We start from the raw sequence: 20,683 nt of genomic DNA on the forward strand, positions 1-20,683 counted from the left end.
TAAAACTTTTTTTTTTTTTAATTAAAGTTAACTTACTTCTTGAGTTTTCCCTCCATAATAATCTTGTCCTTCCTCATGTTTGCCATCTGATCCAGGCTCTTGTCAATCTCACTGCAAGAAGAAATGCAATCCTGTCAGTTGCGCTTGTGCTTACAGTATGTAAATCCATATTTTTGGTATTTGGTATCAGAATCTAACAATACGTTAGCTCAGGGAGGCTGGAAACCATCTACAGCCAAAATAAAAAGTTTAATAAGCTAACATCCTGAAGCACAAATTAATGAATTTAGTTAAAATCAAAAGGGCTCTACTGCTCACTACTACAGCTTTATTAAGTATGTGGTTGGCTGTTTGAATCCAGAGATAGAGGAAGTAATGTAGACCACTTTATAACCATCCAACAATATGTCACTGATGCAGAGTATATTAAGACACATACTCGACAGTGCTCAGTTAGACAGTTCCAGCTTTCAGCTGCTTCTCCTACCTGATAACAGCTTTGCTGCAGGCCAGCTCATTAGCCAGGAAACCCAGGATTGAGGCCTTCTGGGCAGGCGTGTGGGCCTGGAAGGCCTTGGTCTTCAAGCTGAGGGCCAGAGGGGCCAGTTCTGTATTGGCACAATGGGCCCCCATATACATCTGTAGCACCTCGGACACATTATCCCTGTTAATGCCGACGTTGGTCAGGTGGTCCCCCAGCATGGTCTTTGTCTAGTAGAAAAGGAGAAGGGGATGAAGGGGGAAAGTTTATGAGCACTTCTTTGACACATTTCAGTTGATCTGACTTCTAAGATAGTTACTTGTTACTAACAGTGTAACACGTAAATGCATTTATTCACAGTTTGATCTGTACAGTTGTACCAGCAATACATTTGATTAAATTATATAAAGTGAAATTACTAATTTTGAAAAATATAACCTTTAAGAATAAATCAATGTCTGGTGCTTTGACAAGTAATAAGGTGCTCAAATGTAGATGGGTATTTTAAATATAACCATTGCATCATATTAAATGAGTTTATCATGTTTTGCATGTAAACATTATCCTTCACACCAAACTAAAACTAACAGATGGAACAAAAAGTGTCATATTTCCCTCTGAGGTGTAATACTTAAGGAAAAACAGCTCACCTTTTGTCCAGGTGGCAAACCAGGATCACAGACTGCAAGAGAAAGCAGTTTGACCAGAAGGTCTTGGACTTGGCCCATGCTGTCTCCCACATTGAGCAAACCCTCTTGTAGCATGCCCAAGGTGGGCACATCCACACTCAAGTCCAGCCCCAAAACCTTCCCGAAGCCTCGCAGGAACTGCATCAGCATCAAGCAGTCAGACACGGCACGTCCTGGTAGGATCAGCCCCGGGATTCGGGAAAAGTCAGGGAGAAGCTGGACAGAGGAAAGTGGGTAAAATTAGGATTGTTAGAAGTTTTTGTTGTTGGTGTTTTATATGTGTTACTGAGAGAGAAATACTATAGGAGGTAATTATTCAAACAACCACAGGAAATGGGATATATCACACATCTGTTGAATGTATTAAGGATGGTACTTTCCAATTTATAGTAATGACTGCTTATTTTTTACATTTGCAGTACTCTCCTTTAGCCACTTGGGGGCACCCACTTCCACAAATAAAAATGCTCACTGCCATGAGGTCTTATTAATTAATTATTAAGTAATGCCCCTAAAGAAAATGTTAAACTTACTATTTAATCATCATCATAATAATAAATTGATAGAAATTCTGTCTATGCCACCCTGTTGCCCTAAATCTACATATTTAATAGCACTTCAATGCAAACAACAAATAATCTAGCGTACATCACACAGAAGAAAGAATTGAATAGAAACACTGCTTTAAAAAGTACAATATTTTCTTTGTACTCAATAGCACCGAACAACACTCTCAGCACTGACCGAATGAACTCATGTCTCAGCTACCTTATGATCAGACAGACACATGTCTTCATTTGGCTTCTTCAGTTCTCTCGCTATCTCCAGCTCCAGCCTGCGTTGCTCCAATTTACGCTCTTTGTTCAGGCGCTTCTCATCCCTTTTTTCCTGCCGCAAGCGTTCACGCTCCTAGAGAGTCCAAAATTCAAGGGAGCATTAGGGGGAAAAGCGTGTGTATACATTTGTGTGTATGTATGTATGCATGCATGCATGTGTGTGTCTGTGTGTGAAAACAGACAAGAAGGTTTACTTGACTTTGCTGAGCTGTATTAGAATTCAGCCTAATGCTGCTATGCATTCAAAGGAAAAGTGCTCGAGGGCCAGAATCTTTTGACTTGGTAAGTGTGTAGAAAAAAAAATGAATGGAGGGAAAGAGTGCACAAAAAGGAGAGAAAGCGGGAATCCATCCAGGGAATAATGACTTAGGCTCTTTTTATGGAGTGGACTGTGTTGTTTGTGTGTGTGTGTCTGTGTCTGTGTGTGTGTGTGTGTGTGTGTGTGTGTATGTGTGTGTGTTGTGTGTCCGCATGTATTTGTGCACATATGGACTACCTCTGCTTTCTTGCGAGCCTCAACAGCCTTCATCAGCATTACATGTTGCCTCCTCCTCTCTCTCTCCTAGAGTGGCAAAAAACAGAGACACATTAACAAGCACACGTTGTACATACACTCGTCAAGGTCAACTAAATTTAGTATGTATTAATGTAAAATTGTGATGCACTAAATTCAATAGAGGCACCATACTTGGAACAAACACAAAACGATGCTTCACATGTATACACTTTCACATGTATGGTGGAAGCATAAGTGAAGAGTACAGTAGTACAATGACAACCAAAAAGCAACACATAGATGCGATACAAAGTAGATGTGATGACAGGCTCAAAAAAGAGAAGCAGCTGGAATCAGTGACGGCGCCTCTAAACTAAAGCTGACACAACAAAAGCAACAAAATACTGGTTGCAAGAAGTCTTACTGACATGCCACATTGGCATTACGATCAAAATAATAAATTCTATTACATGAGTCAATGCTAATGTTTATTTGACACATCACTAATAATATTTGGTGAGGGGACGACAAAGAGGAATGAATGGTTAAGAGAAGCTACAAACAGAGCAGTTCCACTTCAGTGGTTTTGGCAGCTTAAGTATTAGCACAGTATGTGACTGCTGAGGATGAGACATCTATGTTGTTCTTTGGTGCATGATACACAGTCTACTGCAAAAGGGCACAGGAATCACTGGTGACTGACTATCATTTTATTTGATCTCTAGGTTTCCCGCTCCATCGTATCAGGCTGTCATTCCCTCTGTGATCCACCAGAAAGACACAATTGCCACTATTAGGGCTTGCCAAGGACATTTCCAGCACCTAGTGACTAAAATGGGCTGTTTGTGAGGATCGTTTTGTCATTGTGATAAACAAAATAGGCTGGATGCCAGGCACTCTGCTACAATATTTCTATGTCCTTACTGGTTGATTTATCTTCAAATGGAAAACTTCAAAAAGGACAAGTTCAAAAATGACATAAAGCCTGTGGCATTCAGCATTTTGTAGCTTTTCATTTCATCAAAAACATTGCATGTGCTAAAGGTTATTATGATAATAAGGTACAATGCATCAAATTCAGTACAACTGCATGTTGACAGTCTTAAATACCAGGATTATTTCATGTATCTCAATTTGCCCCCCTTCATTGTGCCGCAAGTGAAGGTACAAGGGGTTGATTCAACAATCGGCTCAGAGTTCACTGTGAAACAGATAGGCAGACCTTTAGATTCAGCTGCGACTGTGTATGAGTGAGAAGGGCTACAAGCAGGACAGCCAGGCCAAAATAAAATGCCACACAGAACCATATTTGTCCCCATGGTGGAATTGATTATATTGTTGTTTTACACTCTGTCAGAACTATTTTCAACCAAAGGTTGTGTTGTACCCTCATCAAACAAGGGGGAAAATCTGACTGGAAGCGTCTCCACCATAAAGACAAAATGATTCTCAGTAGCTCTTTTCATTCTTTGTGCAGAATACAGGAACAGTGAATGACAGAGGCTGGGATGGGGCAGGTTAAAGTCCAGCACTCTGTGGACTGCAGAACAGATGCATGGACGAACAGACACAAGCTCAATGTCTGGGCCGAATCGTCAAGCACTCATGGGTAACACAGGCTACTCCAATGCAACAGTTAGACGATGTATGTGATGGATGGAAACTCCTCGAGTGCACTTTCAGACAGTGAGTGTGGATTGGCTAGCAATCGTTGCAATGCATTTTGAGTAGAGAGGGGAGGATGGGGGAGGGGGACAGAAGCTGCCTGGCCACCGTGACAGGGTCAGTTGTCCCTCAGGACGAGCAGATGGAGGCAGCATACTGACTCTTTTTCTCTTTTGTTGGTTTTGCTGGAAAGCCATGCAGAAGAATGTAGTATGACAGCAGCCAGTGCTACACTTAATGCATTGCTATGACAACCATAACACAACCAGTTACACGATGCAGGTGTTAGATGTACAAAAATAAACATACCCATACCATATCTAGTCTATGCCTCTCCAACTCCTGGCAGAGAGAGTTGGCAAAATATTATGGAACAGAAGTAATATCCAATACCAATAAGCATGGGGTTTAATAAAGAGAAATACTGAAGACTTTCATTAAGTTGATGTTTGCTAATTAACCACTTGCACACCCACATTTATATAAACTCGCACATGCCTACATTTAAATGCACATAGATGCACAAATATACTTGTACACACACACACACACACACACACACACACACACACACATACAGTCACAATCATCCCAATAAGTAACTTAAGTAACTGCAAATTCTCATTCAAGGGAAGTTTGAGGTAAATGGTTTTATTCAGCAGTAACTATTATGTTTAAAAGGCTGAGCAAGTTGTAGCGAATGCCTACCTGGTGTTTCAGAATCTCTGCCTGCTGTCTCCTCAATTCTTTCTCCTTGAAGGCAAGAAAGAGAGGATGAGGGGAAAATCAATATGCTTCCATAGTGCCAATATCATGAATATCACCACAGACTGATGGAATTTCAGCCCATTTCAAAGGGCCGCTCTAAATTTTATTGCCAGCTACTTCTTAAGTGGAAAAAAGCCCCATCTCTTGGTAAATATCAAATGTTTGAATTCATATGATTTTTGAGTTATACCACATGGTCCTAATGTACATGTATGAGTATTATAATACCTGCCATTTTACATCTGTTTCAGGGGTTTTATTAAAAACATAAACATACCTTTATCCGTTTTTCAGCCTCCATTATTTTGGCATTGGCGGCTTCTTCCTTCTTTCTTCGTTTTGCCTATGAATAAAGATTAAGGTCAAGAATCATAGAGACAGACATATATCAATCAGTCTTGGATGAGGGCTTTGCTGCACTTTAACTGATTGTTTTGCAGTTTTCTGGTTTGAGCGAAGATTTCATGCTCCTGAATGCCAGTCAAATTTGTAAAACACAGCGAATGAATAATGTATCTCTTTAACACGTAATTGTGAAAATGTTGAAGCCTCCCGTTAAGAGTGGCTTGCCAACCGTGTCAACTCAAAATTGATTTAGTCCTGCTAAAACACTTTGAAGCTCCTACAGTATAATTGTGTGTGCCTGGGTATGTGTGTCTGTGGATGCGCATGCATCTTTGCATGTGTGTTTGTGTGTGTGGAAAACAGCACCTTTTTTTTTTTTCCTCGACCCACTTATGCTAAACTGTTACTGTTGTCTGATGAAAAAAATACTTTTCTGTCCAATTTAAATAAGGTCTGAAGAGGCAGCAACAGCCATTTTAATATTCAACAGCCGTCAACCAAGACCAATTTAGCATTAGTTCCATGTGGAATTATGCCTAAGAAGACGCAACTCCTCCAATGCATGCTGCTGTTCAGTAATGAGCTTTAGGAAGATTAAAACACTATAGACTGAGGGGCTGTAGCTATCCAGGAATGTTCTGCTTAATCAGAGGTGCTGTTGGATCAGATTCTGTACCTCCAAAATTTGCTGCGCCCTGAGTTCCTTCTCCATCCGAATTTGCTGAATACGCTTGATCTTTTCCTGTTAAAAAAAAAAAAACATAATCTCTTAATATTTTAGACATTGGAAAACATCCTTAGATGAAACCACTTTCCAATCACTCTGTTCCAGCTGGGTAGGGCTAAGAGACACGACAATGAGTTTAGTACTAGCAGTAATGATGATGATTGAAAAGCAAAAGCATCAAAAAATAAGCATTCAGCATTTCCTGTAGTGCACACAGGGATGACGTGTGTCAGGACACTTTAGATAAGGAGAAAGGAAAGAAAAAGATTTGTCAGCACACACAGTAAAGCAGACCCACCTGCTGCTTGAGGATCTTGATCTGCTCTTTCTGCTTCCTTCTCTCTTCCGCTGCCATGATAGCTACAAGAGTCAATTCAGTTTTACATTAGTATCCACAAAAATGACCTACATAGCAGGGATATCAACTGTATTCATGTCACAGATGATTACAGTTGTTGAGCTTTATTTATTCCGGAGGTCTCACTGAGCTCAAGGTGTATTTTACACGAGAGGCCGAGAAATTTAGAGAACCAGATCACAACTAAGGTAAGTCATCATAACACGTAAAACACATTACTACTACTTTACTACTTCCAAGTAGTAAAGTGTTTAGTAGAGGACAGAAATATGTCTTAAACCAACTATTTATCATCAAAACACATAAAACACAACTTATCTAAAAAAAATGTTGAGATTGACAGTGTAAAAAGCTTTAGACAGATCAACAAGGAATGCTGCACACTATTGATTTTTATCAAGTTAACAATGTCATCCACAACAGTAGCTGCAGCAGTTATCACACTTTGACCAGGTCTAAACCCAGACTGCTATGGCTGGAGGACATTATTAACCTTCATGAAGGCACAGAGTTGTGAGCTGACCAGTGATTCTAGGATTTTAGACAGACGGGACATCTAAGATACAGGCAGATAGTTTTTGTTACCAGATTTATGCAATTGAACCATCTGAGCATCTTTTTCTTTACCAGCTATAAAAGCTAAATTAAAATGTGTTGTAATAGCAGGGTTACTCTGATGTCGAAAGCACAGATGATAATTGTTTTCCCTGGCAGACTGTATATTTTAATAAGTCAGTGCATTATACATTTCTGAATATATTGCAGGTCTGAGAGAAGAAATTTGGTTCTGGTTTCCATCTGATGACCAAACTCTTGAAATGACATTGTATATATGTAAAAAATTAAAAGGTATTAGTATTCTGAAACCAGAATTATTCATTCACACCAGCAATAAAGATTAGTGCATAAGAATATTAAAGCATCACTATTGGCCCTACAGGGGCAAACGGTGGGGCTGGTCTTTATTACATGCATTCAGATCAAAGTAGTTTAAAGACTGACTGACCGATTAACCAGCACTACCTTGCTTCCAGCCCTGTGCTCTTGTTAACGGCACTAAAAAAAAAAGAGTTTACCTTGCTGTTTCCGGGCTTCTTTGGCTGCACGTGCCAGTGCCTGCTTTTCCAGTTTTCTCATCAGTTTCATCTGGGCTGCCTGTCGGGCTATTTCTGCACAGCGAGGGAAGAAAGGCCTCGTCAATGGGAAATTTCGGGAGAATACCTAAATGCTGCTGTAACCTGATATGGCATGTTTGACTGAGATCATCCTTTATGTTTTGTATAATTTACATAAAAATTTGAGATAGGTATTTAAAACCAATTATTTATTTTTCCCAAATGAAAAATGCATGCAATTTTTCTACTGACATTTTTCAAAATCAAGTTATAAGTGATTAAAATATTTTTTACGAGGCTACAACTGTCTATGTAATTCTGCCAGAGGGCTCTGGTGCCATAAAAGATGCTTTCACTTTGTAATCATCCTCCAACATCTGCAGTTATGTTATTATCAAAGCTAAAAGCTCAGCATAGGCAAACATCAAGAAAGACAACTTAATAATGCCCCATGATAACAACTCTGAATCATCCTGACATGTATCTGGCTATTTCTACTCATGAAATAGATGTTTTTTGTAGTACACAAGAATGACAGAAAAAAAAAATGATTTTTCCATATATTTACAGTAGAAATACTAAATACACAAATTAACTATTTCTGAATCTGTTCTTTGGCCTCTGCTACGTATATAATGGCTGGTTGATTAATGGAACATACACTTATGATAAACATATTTCAAGGCTCATTTCCTCTGCTAACCTTGAGCCTCTAGTTTGCGCAGAAGTTTGACCTCACTGGGACTGGGGCCCTCCGGCACCAGTGGATCGCCCACATTAGGGGGTCGCCCCTTCCTCCGTCGACTACCTTTGCCACCTTCGCTCACTGATTGACGCTCTGAATTTGGGGGGCGACCCCTCCGACCTTCCATCGCCAAAATGCGAGGAATGACTTCCTCTTCCTTCAACAGGCTCCACTGTAAACCCTGGAGAAAGAAAAAAAAAGTAGACATGGAGAGATTGGGGGGGAGGAGGGGGGGTTGGGGAGGCAACAGTGAATGACTTGTTGACATATAGTACAACACTTGTGACAAAGAACAATTTAATCATTAGCTAGACTCTAATCTGGGTGTATTCCAAAGAGAGTAATAAAGTTATTCTGCAGTTTTTTTTTATTATGTATCATTATATTTTCTATAACACACAGTAAAAAGCTGGCTAAACAATAAATTAAATAAGAAATACTCATTTACTGATCATCTATTTTAGGTTTTATCTAATCTGTTTTTCTTGCCCCTCAGCACTGTATGTATTTATTCTGTTTCCTCTACTCTGCTTCCAATAATACACAACTATCTATTTTCTAGTTTATCTCTTTGTATCACAGACATATAACATGGCAAATATCACTGGTCACCTGTGGAAGTAATGTCAGCTGATTATTACATTTCTCCATGCACAGTGAGAGGTCTATGAACTAGAACTACTGAGGGTTTTGGTTGATTCCTATCCATGCCCTGACAGTGACTGCTGCATGAAGCTTTGCCTGCCGCTAGATGAAAAGATGAACAGGGATCAGGGAGAGAGAGAGAGAGAGAGAGAGATGAAAGGCAGTCACCTGGGGTCCTTCTCTGGCTTCATAGAAGTCACCAACCCTTATCTTTGCACTGAAGCTAAAATTATCACGCGTGATGCCACTTATTCCATTTCTGGATAGATACTATAGAAGAGAAAATAATAATGGCGTTGGTTTAGGCAGAAAAAAAAGTTAAATTAGCGACATTGAAAAGCAACTGGGAGGCACTAGATTGGAGGGAGTCTAAGGTTACAGTGTGCATCTGTGCAGTGCTGCTAATCATTATAAAAGCCAGGGGACAAAAAAAAGAGCAAAAGCTCTCAGGGAAGAAAAACGGTTCTGACCTTGGGGTGCACAATTCAGGCCCTTTCTTATTTATCCATGGCCATGCTAGGCTTTTTACCGCCTACTGACTGACTAGCAGTGAGTGAATGATACTGAGTAGATCGTTTTCTGTTTGGACTACTGCACTCAAAGGCAGTTGTGACAATCAGTGTATGAAGCAAACAAAGATTATAGACTATCTGTAATATACTGTGCAAATGGGGCTGAAGCTGTGCATCCCAACACTAACCATTAATCATTTTTGGGGGAGGGAGAGGTGAAAAAAGTGGCACAAGAAGTGAATCTAAGAATATCATCTCTCACTATTAGGGTCACAGAAAGCAGGGTGGGGGTAGGGGTGGGGGTGGGGGTGGGGGCGGAGTGCAGCTGGAGCAAAAGCAGAGATAATATTAAACAAATCCTGATACACAAGCATTTGTTTGAGCAATGTGTATGGGCAGTGTTGTAATTATTAGTAGACATAACTTCCACCCACAATGGCGTGATTTTGTCTTCCTGCCGATTTCCCACCCTGTTACAAACTCAACTGCCCATTTATTTTGCCTCAAAACATATGCCTCTGTATCACGGCTGTAGATAATGCTGCAGTGCAGCTACACCGAGGTACCTTCATCACATCTGGGTACTGCCTTAGTTTCTTGCCGCACGGGGCGTAGTACGCCACCTCGCCCTGCGGCCGCCCAGCCGCTGTTTTGACTCTTGTTTCTCTCCGCCACCTGGGATTTTAAGAATGAAAAAACAGCAAAGTTGTTCATGAAGAACAATGTGAGTAATACATGTGAGAGCATGAGTGGATATGGGCATACAAGTGACAAAGATTTTCAACACAGTCAGAAGTGAAGCACTTCATAAGCCAGAGCTTTATTTCTCTCAGCCTCTTGTACATACCCCAACTCCAGAGGTATCATCAACTCCTTCTCATCCATCACCCTCTTCCTCTTCCCTAAGCCTGTGGAGAGACAGAGTTCAGCCATCAATTTGACAGCAAAACCCATGACTGAAAACCTCACACGTACAGTAACTGCAGTCAAACCCTGTGAACTTACTGTAATCATACCAGGCGGGTACCCTATAAAACCCTTTTCAGACATGGAATATGTCATGTTGCTGGCTTCATCTACTTGTTAAAGCGATGGCTTTTTATCATTCAGCCATAGGTGTCTTTTTCCTTAATGCCTCTTACGACTAAATTCAGAAAAGACAGAACAGAGCTGCATGCTTGTGTGATATTTGCACCTGGTGCACAAGAGGGAACAGAGAGAGAGAGAGAGAGATAAAATGCTATGATTCGGGGGATGTAGACTGGGTTTTGGTCTCTCTCAGGCTGCATCACTGATGGATTTTAAAACTTTTTTTTTTCATTGAAGTCTTAATTAATGACCACTGTAAACACAGGGGACGCTTGCCACCGCCCCTCATAATGAATCCACTGATACATTTTTGCATCAATTTTACCATTTAATGTTATTCGAGAGCAAACTCTGACGCCTGTTTTATAATGCACAAGCACTGAATGAGAGGACATTAAGTTAGCACTCCTATTAGCTCACTTCTGTATGTTTTGTTGGGGATTAATTTATTCATCCATGCAGTTAGCATGAATGATGATTGAAAATACAAGGATAGAGTCCTGTTATTATTCCGGTTGTTCAAGTTGTTTTTTTTAACCTATTCTGCCCCAGTAGCACCACAAGTTTCATAGTAGTATGACACAGATTTTACTTCATTCAAAGGAGATGCAGATAGAGATAATACATTTTTTTACCGTGATCTTTAGACACACATTTCTCTCTCTCCCTTTTTCTCTCACTGTACATGTTTTACCTGTTGTGCTACTGTAGTCTTTACGTTAATCTGACAACAACCAGTTCAGACTTGTGCTGTGTTCAAAGTGTTATGGAAATGTTACTACAGACATAGACTTAGTAGCCTGAAAGAGGCTTCACACGTTTACATTGGCAATCCAAACCTATATTTACCAGCACCATGTGATCACCACCATGATTAAATCATAAAACTAAAATACCATCCCTGATGAACATAAAAGTGTATTTACACCACATGGTATTGTCTAATGACCAATATCCACTTAAAAAAGCAGAAGAGAAAAGAAAATTACCTACAGCAAGGGGAAAGACAGGAATGTCTGCTTGGAACATTCCTGGCAAGCTACACATATGTCCTGTTTTTTTCTGATCTGGGTATTCTCTTTGCATTGATAGTGCTGTGCCAAACCAGTTGTCAGGGCTCTTAGGCATGCCTCTACAGGATCTCGGAGCTCTGGTTAGATCATGACAACCAACGGCCCTCTTCCTGCCTCTCTAAAAAGTAACAATTGCTCTTCACAATCATCTGAGGATGATGGGATATTCTGTTATTCAAGAGCAGAGGCTAGCCTTAAGTAAACAAAGCCTGCCCTCTGCAGTATACTATAGCTTGCTTTGTGGTATTGTATATGGCTTTGTGATGAAAGCAAACATCTGCTGCTCACAATAAGACAGTGAGAGGTACAGCAGCAACAGCACTGGACACATTTAACCAAATAACCAAAATTTAAGTTTAGCGCTTATAACTTCTCATACATAATTATAAATGCGCTCTCTTTTGCTGCACATCAAAACAAAGACTTATTTTCAGAACTTTTTCCAGCATGAGGTCCCATGAAAACCACCTTTCTGCATCATATTTTTAAACACATTACCTAACGGTGAGGCTAGAGTGTAGGAGGAAGAGCCTGGAGAGCTGTGATAGGCCAAGGCACTGGAGCTGGTGACAATGGTGGGAGTCTTGATGACCTGTAGGTTGAGAGGGGAGCAGCTGGTGGCTGTGTGATTAGTTGAGGTGTTCAGTAGTTCTGGGCCTTTGGTTAGCCTGCAGGGTGTCATCTCCTTCTTGGATGATCCAGACGGCAGCAGCTTAAGCTCCTTCACTTTCTTCCCAGAGATGTCACTGTCTGAGTTGCTATCAGACTCTAAAATATGAAACCAGGACACAAAGTAGCTAAGGAGCTGATAGTTTAAAATTAATGAGGTATCAATTCACCAAAACAAATGGCGATTGAATTAATTTTTTATTTTTTTTGCAGGTTGTATTCCGAGGATTTAAAACAGATTTCTTAAATAACACTATGCAGTTACAGTTTCTCAATTGTGAGGATTTGCTACTTTTCTTCGTCTTATGTGCTAATAAACCAAATATTTTTAAATTGAGGACTGTTTGTCAGACATAACATGCACTTTAATTACGTCACCTTGAGTTTAGGAAATTGTGATCGACATTTTATTAACACAATAATTAATGAATTAAATTGTAAAATTATCCCAAAGTGATGAAAATAATAATTAGTCGCTGTCCTAATGTTAATATTTTATGGTCAACTCTTAATTTAAATGTGAAAGTTACTTGTGTACAAAGAAGGTACCAACCTGACAGACTATCATCTGAGTCCTCCTCATCCTCCTCTTCCTCAAGGTCGTCATCCTCATCATCATCATCATCATCTCCCGAGTCATCAGATTCCTTGTTAGCAGGGAGACCAGCTGTGGGGTTACAAGTCCCAGGGATCCCCATCCCAGGAATTCCAACTCCAGGGATGCTAACTCCAGGAATCCCAATCCCGGGCTCTCCTCCACGAAACAAATCTACTAGAGACTGTACTAGGTGGTTCTGAGAGAAGCCCTTCCAGGCAGCTAAAGGGTCTGCTGCTTGTCCCTGTCCCTGTCCCTGTCCCTGTCCGAGCCCTGGTGCCTGTCCCTTACCCTTGGGGGTCTTGCTCTTTCGGGATCCATGGCCTGTGGCATGGGGTGAGGTAGTGGAGGGCTGTGACGGAAGTCCAGCCTGGGCGGTTGCTTGGGTCCTACTCGCCCCTGTGCTCAGATTGACAGGCATTGACCCAGCATCAGAGTCGCACTGAGGGGACTTGCCTTGAGAGGCAGAGTCTTTGCGAGGTTTGGTGATGAGGGCCAAAGGTGCGTCCTGAGTGGTGCTTTGGATGACTCCATTGGGGTGATGGGGTTCAGGAAGCCCCAGCAGGGCACTCGATAGGAAGAGGTTGGAGTGATTGTTCTGGGGTGGAGGAGGTGGAACGGGTGGCAATGGCGATGAAGACAGAGACTTCCTCTTGGGAGACCTGTTTGGCCCCTGCTGCTGCTTCTTTAGCTCAGCTGGGAACGTCTGCCCTTGGGACATGAGAGTCTGGGAATAGAGGAGGAGGAGAGAGGGAGAGAACGAGGAGAGGCAGGGAGTCAAGGGCAGGGAGGGGGAGGGAAAAGCAAAATAAGAGGAACAAAGAAAGGTTAGAAAAAAAATTTGAAAAGAAATGGGACAAAGTGGAGTTGCTCTAGCTGTCAGTTCGCATCACTGTTGATTGTTTGAGCAGGTGACAAAATTACAATGCCGAACACTGGTACAGTTAACTGTGTCTAAGCTCCTTTCTGGGAAACAAAAAGAACATAAATGCAATAACCAAAGGCATTGTACTCAGCCAAGTTCACAAAAAGAGACACTGAGTATCTCTCTAAAATTGTAATTATTTGTCTTCACATTTGAAAAGCTCCGTCATCATTATCATCATGCAGCTGGGCATGTTTGCCTTTTTACACTGATGACAAGTTTGGTTCAATCTGTGTTTAAGCAAAAGCAGGTTAGACTTTAACGTTGCACTTTCAACTGGATGTGATATGAAGTGAAACAAATCAATTTCACAGACCATGAAATACAGTAACAGTGCTGAAACCACAAGGGGAATTTAGTTCGTTGTAAACTTCTCGGTGCTGGTAAAACAGAAAAAGGGAAATGATTTTCACAGAATAAGCTGATCTCAATAGGTTTAGCTTATTGATTACTTTGCTATCGTTCATATTTCATCTGATTAAACTGTATTTTGTAGTAAAAAGGAAGAAAAGTGTCAACTTTTATACCATTTTATCTGGGCTGACAAAAAACATAAATAATACAGTAGCGTGTCTACAGAGCCAAAGTCTGCCTCAGAATGATAATGAAACTCAAAGCATTAACCTTTTTATCAACAGGCTAATCTTTGTAGCAGCTGATTGTCTGTAACTACTATAAACGAAAAGTGTGAAAAACATAAGGCAAACCACAGAAACACATAGATCATAGAGCACTATATTTGGATTGTAATAGCTTTAAGGTTAAGATGTGAGAGAGCTATAACTTGGGCACAAACACAAACACTGTTCCACCAGTACCATACAGATCTATAAAAAACACTTTTCTAAATACTAGAATAACTTGTGAAGCTATCGCACTACTCTGTGCAAAGCTGGAGGATATCAAAGACAAATGGCTGCACACTGAAAGATTTGAACATTCCTAATTTTCATTTCACTTCAACAATAACTTATTTGTACGTATATAGCCAATAACTACTGCACACAATGACAAAACATTCAGTTATTTATAGTCTAGACCCTTTCCTCTCCCAGATGGCAGACTTTCATGCAAAATTTATACATTTCTTTAATGTCTGGTTGTATTTCTGCATCCAATCCCAGTGCCCTACAAGTTTACTCTTAAGTACTGCCTCCTCAGCTATATACAAATTAAATCTCTGATGTTCAACTACAGTCGTAAGAGTTTGCTCATGGCCATGCTGTAATTCTAAAGAGGCCCTTTAGATCATGATTCCCTCTGATACAAAATTCCAGTTTCTTGTGAATGAGAAACTGCAACAGTCAATGTTATGATTTCATTTTCAAATTTAGTGTGCAGCTTCACCAGCAACAGTTCTGTAGCTGTCTGCAGGCTGCTTGGATTTTGTGTTATGGTAAATGAACACCAGATTAAAAAAAAGTGCTGGTTATCATGTGGTATAGATGAAGAAAAAGAGGGAAAGATAACTCCACAGTCAGATCCAGTGGATAATATATTTCACTGTCATCTCATTTAGGGGAAATGTCTGAAAGGTTAAATGTCTCTCTCTCACAGTAATACGCACTGTGACATATGTGTGTCATTTGTGTGGATAAATGTTGTAAGAAATAACATTATTCAACTGTTGTTTTAGGTTGGCTTACCTGTTTGAGCCTGAACTCATTGATCTGCGCAAGTGAGGCTTCCAACATTTTCCTCCTGTTGGCTTTGGCAGTGCCAGGAGCAGCGTGCTGACGTGGCTTCTGCGAGGACTTCTGGGAGGTTGTTACAGATGAGGTCAAACCAAAAGGTTTCGGGGAGGTAGACAGTGGGAGAGTCGAACGGGGTGGAGAGGGCACAGAGAGAGGCTTGGGGGAGGAGCAGAGGGAGAGAGGCAGGTGCTGGGGGGAGGAGGAAGGCAGCAGTTTGGGAGGTTTGGGAGAGGCACTGCTGGAGAGTGCCTTTGGAGATGTGGTGAGGGCTATGGGGGAGGAAGACGGTGCAGACTCCCTACGGGGCTGAGTGAGGAGAGCCAGGGGCTTTGAGTTGGCAGCCAGGCCAGTGGACTGAATCACACTGAAGTGTTGCTGTGGCCCCTCTGTCCGGGACCTGGAGCTGTGCAGAGCCAGTGGTGAGGCTTGGGACAGGGCAGGAGGGGAGACAGAGCAGGGTAGGGGCACGAGGGTTGGGGGGTTGGAGGAGACCTTCTGGGTCTGGTTGTCTTTCTTGTCCTGGGGCTCCGCTGTGGAAACCCCAGAGAGTGGTCTGTCAGTCTTAGCGGTTCCAGTGCTTGGTATCAAAACCTGTGGAGCAAATGAAATAAAAAAAACTGTTGAAACAAAGAATAGCCTTATGGTATGATAATTTATTTTAATTCATTCAACATTTGGGCTGTGTTTTAGTGAATGAAGGCACTGGGCCCTCAGTGCAGTCAAGTGTGCCATGACCAGTGAGGCCAAGGGCATGCTGGCTTCGTGCTGTGTTTCCTGCTTTGTGCACCCGCACACAAATGACACCCTTTGTCTCTATAAGTCATTATTTTAGTTTAACAAAAAAAAAATTTTTCCCCCTGATTATTTACTGCTCTTCTTTACCTTTGATTTCTTCTTTGTCCGCTTCTCAGAGTCTGACAATTCACTCTGCTTGTCTTCTTCTTCGTCGTCCTCATCGTCATCATCATCGTCTTCATCATCCTCTGCAAGGTCTTCCAGATCACTGCTGAGGGACCCGTCACTTGAGCTGTCTGAAGATGTGCCTGATTCACTGTTGCTCACCACAGAAGTGTCTACTGCCTTCTTGCGTGGCTTCTGAGATAAGAAAAAAAAATTCAAGAATCATCCTCACTGTATAAAAGCTTAAGCTCTGTGTTTCAAATTGTAGAGTTTCTAAAACCCATTACTGACCCTCTCTTTAGGTTTTTGGATCTGCTTTTCCGCCATCTCTGCTGGGTCATTCTGAGGGCTGCTACGGTGACTATTGGAGGGCTCTGCACTTTTGGTTGGCTTGGTCGATGTCTGGACAGGGGCCGGACTTGCAGAAAAGCTTCCCGATTGTGTGGTGGGAGGACAGACTCCACTGCCATTTACTGCCCCATTCACCCCTAGAAACACAAAAGACTTTGGTTTCAAATCAACAGAGAACTTTCCTACACAGGATAATGAAATATCTGGCACTAAGTGCAGAATGCAATGAGACTACTAAAAATATTGATTTATACATGTATCTCATCAAACATGCTGGCTGCGAAACACACAAGCCCAACATGAGTGGTTTACATAATAAAAGATAAATTAAAAGATACAGTGAAATTAAAATAGTGCAAGAAACAGAGATTACGAGAGGGAACACAAGGGAAAGGGCGGGAGAGAGGGGTTGACAGAATCACTAAGTGAGGACTGAAAGTCATTAAATTTGTCTAGAAAAGGAGAAATCTCATCACAGGCCAAAGTGGGTTTAGGTTGTGGAAGAAAACGAGAACACACATATTGAGATCAGTGGGAGAGGAGAGAGAGAAGGTTAGGTTGTTTATTCTCAGTGCAAAGTCACAGTATCTCTTACAAAAGTAATTCATTAATACTTCAAAAGAAAGCATTATACATATGACAGGATGATACTGAGAAGAATCATGTTTTCATGTTGTCTGTAAGTGTTTGTAAGTGAACTGTAGGGATCAGTATAAGGGTCTTTTTGACAGTGCCGTACCTTTAGGTGGAGCATGGCTGTTCTTGCTGGGCATCCTGATCTGAACAGGACTGGCGCTGTGGTTGGGCTGGATATGGGGGGTGAAGAATGGAGGGAAGCCGATGAAAGAAGGGAGAAAGGCAGCAGCTCCCCGTCCATGGGCTTCAGCAGCTCGCCACCACTCTGTTGGAGAGGAGACAGTACAAGAGAAAACAAGAGAGGGAGTGAATTGTAGAAACATACCCATTTAGCAAATAATTGCTTCCCCCACACCCCCCGTTCTCCAATCTTGAAGTCCCCGTCTCACCAGAGAGGGCTCCTAGCTGGGGGTGGGCAGCCAGAGCAGCTGACATGCCAAGGGAGCCCAAGCCTCCAAACTCAGGCCTGCCTGCTGCGGCAGTGTAGATGGCTCCGAAGGCTGGGTGGTTGACCAGAGGAAAGGCACTTGACAATGTGGAGCCAATGAAGGGCTGCTCTCCTGCTGCTCCAAACAGACGGCCTGAGATTAATCCAAACCAAAGAGGAGGACGTGTTCAAATGTTTTCAAATGCAATCCATAACAAATACTTGTGTATGACAACACACTGGCAAACGGTAAAGAGCAAAAAGTGGAGAAAAGTTCACAGCTTTTGACTTATTCCATTTCTTAATAAACACACGCTCTCCTCTGTTCCATAAAAGAGCAATGACTATTTGACAGTTCGACCTTTGAGTTTCCACCACATCTTAAAACAAGAATTAACATAAACCTGCTTCTTTCACAGTTAGTGGGATACTGATTTGTTAACAGAGTTTTTTAGTTGATACTTATAACAGCATATTTTCTTGATAATTCCCAGTATTCAAGCTCTAGGAGACAGAGAGCTCTTCACATACACAGATACTGACTGAACAGTCCCGTATTTTAGGATTAAAAGATGAATTCCATACAGGAGGTGAATTTTGCTTTGAACTCTAGAGTCTAAAAATACTCACTTCTGACTTAATTTCACTATTTGTACATATTTAACAATTATTTTCTTCCATAAAGTGCAATTTAAGGACAGCTGACAGTTGTTTATTGCACCTTTAGCACCGCTTATTGGCCTACTTTTTGTTTTGTACTGTATATGTTTATTTGTGCGGACTCAGAACATTGCTCTCGAATTACATCACTTGATATAAGAGAAAAAAAAACTTGATTTAAACAGCTTTTGAAACTGTCGCTTCTTATCCACCTGACTCTAGAAGAATTAAATACAGAACAACTTACCTCTATTTGTGTAAGTATTAACTTACGTTTCAACTTTCACTGAGTGCGCACTGAACTTAAATTTAAAAGGTAACTGCAGTGTCTACAAGTATATGACAGGCAGTCTATTGCTTCTGCATGATGCTTATGTCTATACAATAAAAGATTGAAATTACAGAGCATTTTGCCATAATCCAATTTAAGCACTGGACTATTTGTGTATTGATACTTCTTCCATTTAGACTGAGCGTCAGAATATACTGCGCTGTGACAAAGACTGGATATTCTAAGTGAGAATAAGAAGTGTGTGTATAAGGTGTAAAAAGCTAACCTCTTTCTATCCTTTTGGTATTCAATTTCAGCACAGAAGAATACTTCATCAACATCATCATCTTCTAGCGTTTTCCTGAGCACAATCATTTCTGGCAGGGGCGACTGCCACGTATTACCTCCTCCCAGAGTCAGATGCAATTTGGTGTGAGCATATTTCATGCAAATTCAATTTCTATTCCAGAAAAGGAGAGCAAGCCTGCTTGATGCCTCTGCATAAGCCAAGTAATACACATGCAAAAAAGTGATGACTGAAGAAAAGGAAAGTGTTGTGCACGGTGCTGATGAAAATGTCAAACTACTATACACTTGCACACACCACAGAAATGTAAAACAGAGTGACACTGAAACACAGTGTTTTTTGAACTAATGCAGTCTGGGATCTAATTATCTAGAGGGAGACTTTACACAGCAGGGGCAGTTATGTATGTTCAATACCAAAACAGCCAAGAAGGCTGTAAATGAACATGATTCTATATATACATCTCAGAGACTATTTTTAAGCGAGAATCAAACTGCATGTGGTTATGTGGCAAGAAACAAAGCCTTGCCAGCGTGCCAGCAGTGTGACGTATAGGAGTATAGCCCTTTGTGTTGGCTTCAAGGCCCCCCTCTACCACAAGACAGCAAAATCTGCCTTTTGAATGTCATTAGAACATGCTGAATATGTAGAGCCCGCCTTGCCAGCGTCAGCTAGCGGATACGAAGATAAACGACTGCAGTGCAACCCCCAGAAAGGCCAGCCACAGCATTCACTTGTGCCTGGGGTGCCCACCTCTCCCCCAGCACCCCAACACCCCCCCACCCCCCACTGCACACCCCTTTCCTTTCCAGGCAACACAAAGTGACATCTGCAAATGCCTTTTCAATATTAATGCAGGCTTCCAGAAGGCGAATAATTAAATCTAAAATTTGAAGCGAGAAAGAAGCACAGGAAAGACATACCTAGGATTACCTACTCTCTCTCTCTCTCTCTCACTGTCTCTCTCTCTCTCTCTCTCTCTCCCTCGCCCTCTTTCTCATTCTGTTTCAATCCTTCCTCCACTCTGACAAACTGCACCGCCTGCTTTTTTCATGTTTGGATGCTGCCGAAGGGGGATTAATTTGTTGTTTGTTGCAGTCAATCAAATTTCCACAGACAGATTTAAGTTAATTGCATCCGTGAGTTGATCCCAGAAGGAGAGAGTGCTACGAGCACCGATCAGCTTTTATTCTCCAAGTGATATCCTCATCAATGACACACACGCGCATGCACACAAACACATAAAGTCCATGCTCATTTTAATGTTCTTCAGATTTTTTTTTTTCTGAAGTGTTATTGGCACATTGGCAAAGAACCTTGAATCAATGCCTGCACATTCTCTGATGATACTGTATCTCTGCAATGCATAATTACTGATGTTACCTGCTTACACAATACACTTGACATATTCTTGTTGTTTGGGCTGAGAATGTTTTTCCTTCTAATGATGCTAAGATGTGGGGAAAGCAACTCTTTCAGTTTATATCTATGTATATGTTTGAGTTACAGTCCGCACACTGGAAAAGGCATTTTATACAAAAGAAATGGCTGGCTTGATTCTCACAAAGCGCAGCAGAAGTTCAGAGCTAACAGCCTGCCTCTCAGCATTTCATTTGACGCTCAGTCCAAAATCGCTTATCTACAAAATCTGAGCACACGTAATGGCACAGAGGGATAAGGGGGATGTATAATGCATAAGGAGGA

At 41.4% G+C, this 20,683-nt stretch overlaps 1 protein-coding gene across 11 annotated transcripts in view; it reads right to left on the reverse strand.

Moving 5' to 3' along the window:
- The window catches only part of baz2ba (bromodomain adjacent to zinc finger domain, 2Ba), a 76,439-nt gene that overhangs the window by 11,132 nt on the left and 44,624 nt on the right, over positions 1-20,683 (reverse strand). For 2 of the 11 annotated variants that reach the window (XM_042407505.1, XM_042407461.1), the window contains exons 4-25: positions 17,704-17,895; positions 17,418-17,579; positions 16,619-16,815; positions 16,310-16,522; positions 15,380-16,018; positions 12,767-13,535; positions 12,043-12,312; positions 10,230-10,290; positions 9,949-10,057; positions 9,039-9,140; positions 8,184-8,406; positions 7,442-7,534; positions 6,306-6,367; positions 5,957-6,022; positions 5,213-5,278; positions 4,876-4,920; positions 4,477-4,509; positions 2,503-2,568; positions 1,939-2,079; positions 1,132-1,386; positions 488-711; positions 37-111 (exon numbers count right to left, since the gene is read on the reverse strand). In XM_042407505.1, the coding sequence (XP_042263439.1) occupies positions 37-111; positions 488-711; positions 1,132-1,386; positions 1,939-2,079; positions 2,503-2,568; positions 4,477-4,509; positions 4,876-4,920; positions 5,213-5,278; positions 5,957-6,022; positions 6,306-6,367; positions 7,442-7,534; positions 8,184-8,406; positions 9,039-9,140; positions 9,949-10,057; positions 10,230-10,290; positions 12,043-12,312; positions 12,767-13,535; positions 15,380-16,018; positions 16,310-16,522; positions 16,619-16,815; positions 17,418-17,579; positions 17,704-17,895 (4,063 nt within the window). The remainder of the gene's footprint in view (positions 1-36; positions 112-487; positions 712-1,131; positions 1,387-1,938; positions 2,080-2,502; positions 2,569-4,476; positions 4,510-4,875; positions 4,921-5,212; positions 5,279-5,956; positions 6,023-6,305; positions 6,368-7,441; positions 7,535-8,183; positions 8,407-9,038; positions 9,141-9,948; positions 10,058-10,229; positions 10,291-12,042; positions 12,313-12,766; positions 13,536-15,379; positions 16,019-16,309; positions 16,523-16,618; positions 16,816-17,417; positions 17,580-17,703; positions 17,896-20,683) is intronic. The other 9 variants (XM_042407529.1, XM_042407488.1, XM_042407513.1 and 6 more) reach the window with 6 other exon arrangements.

The sequence above is a fragment of the Thunnus maccoyii genome, chromosome 1 (assembly GCF_910596095.1).
Source record: "Thunnus maccoyii chromosome 1, fThuMac1.1, whole genome shotgun sequence".
Lineage (NCBI taxonomy): Eukaryota > Metazoa > Chordata > Actinopteri > Scombriformes > Scombridae > Thunnus > Thunnus maccoyii.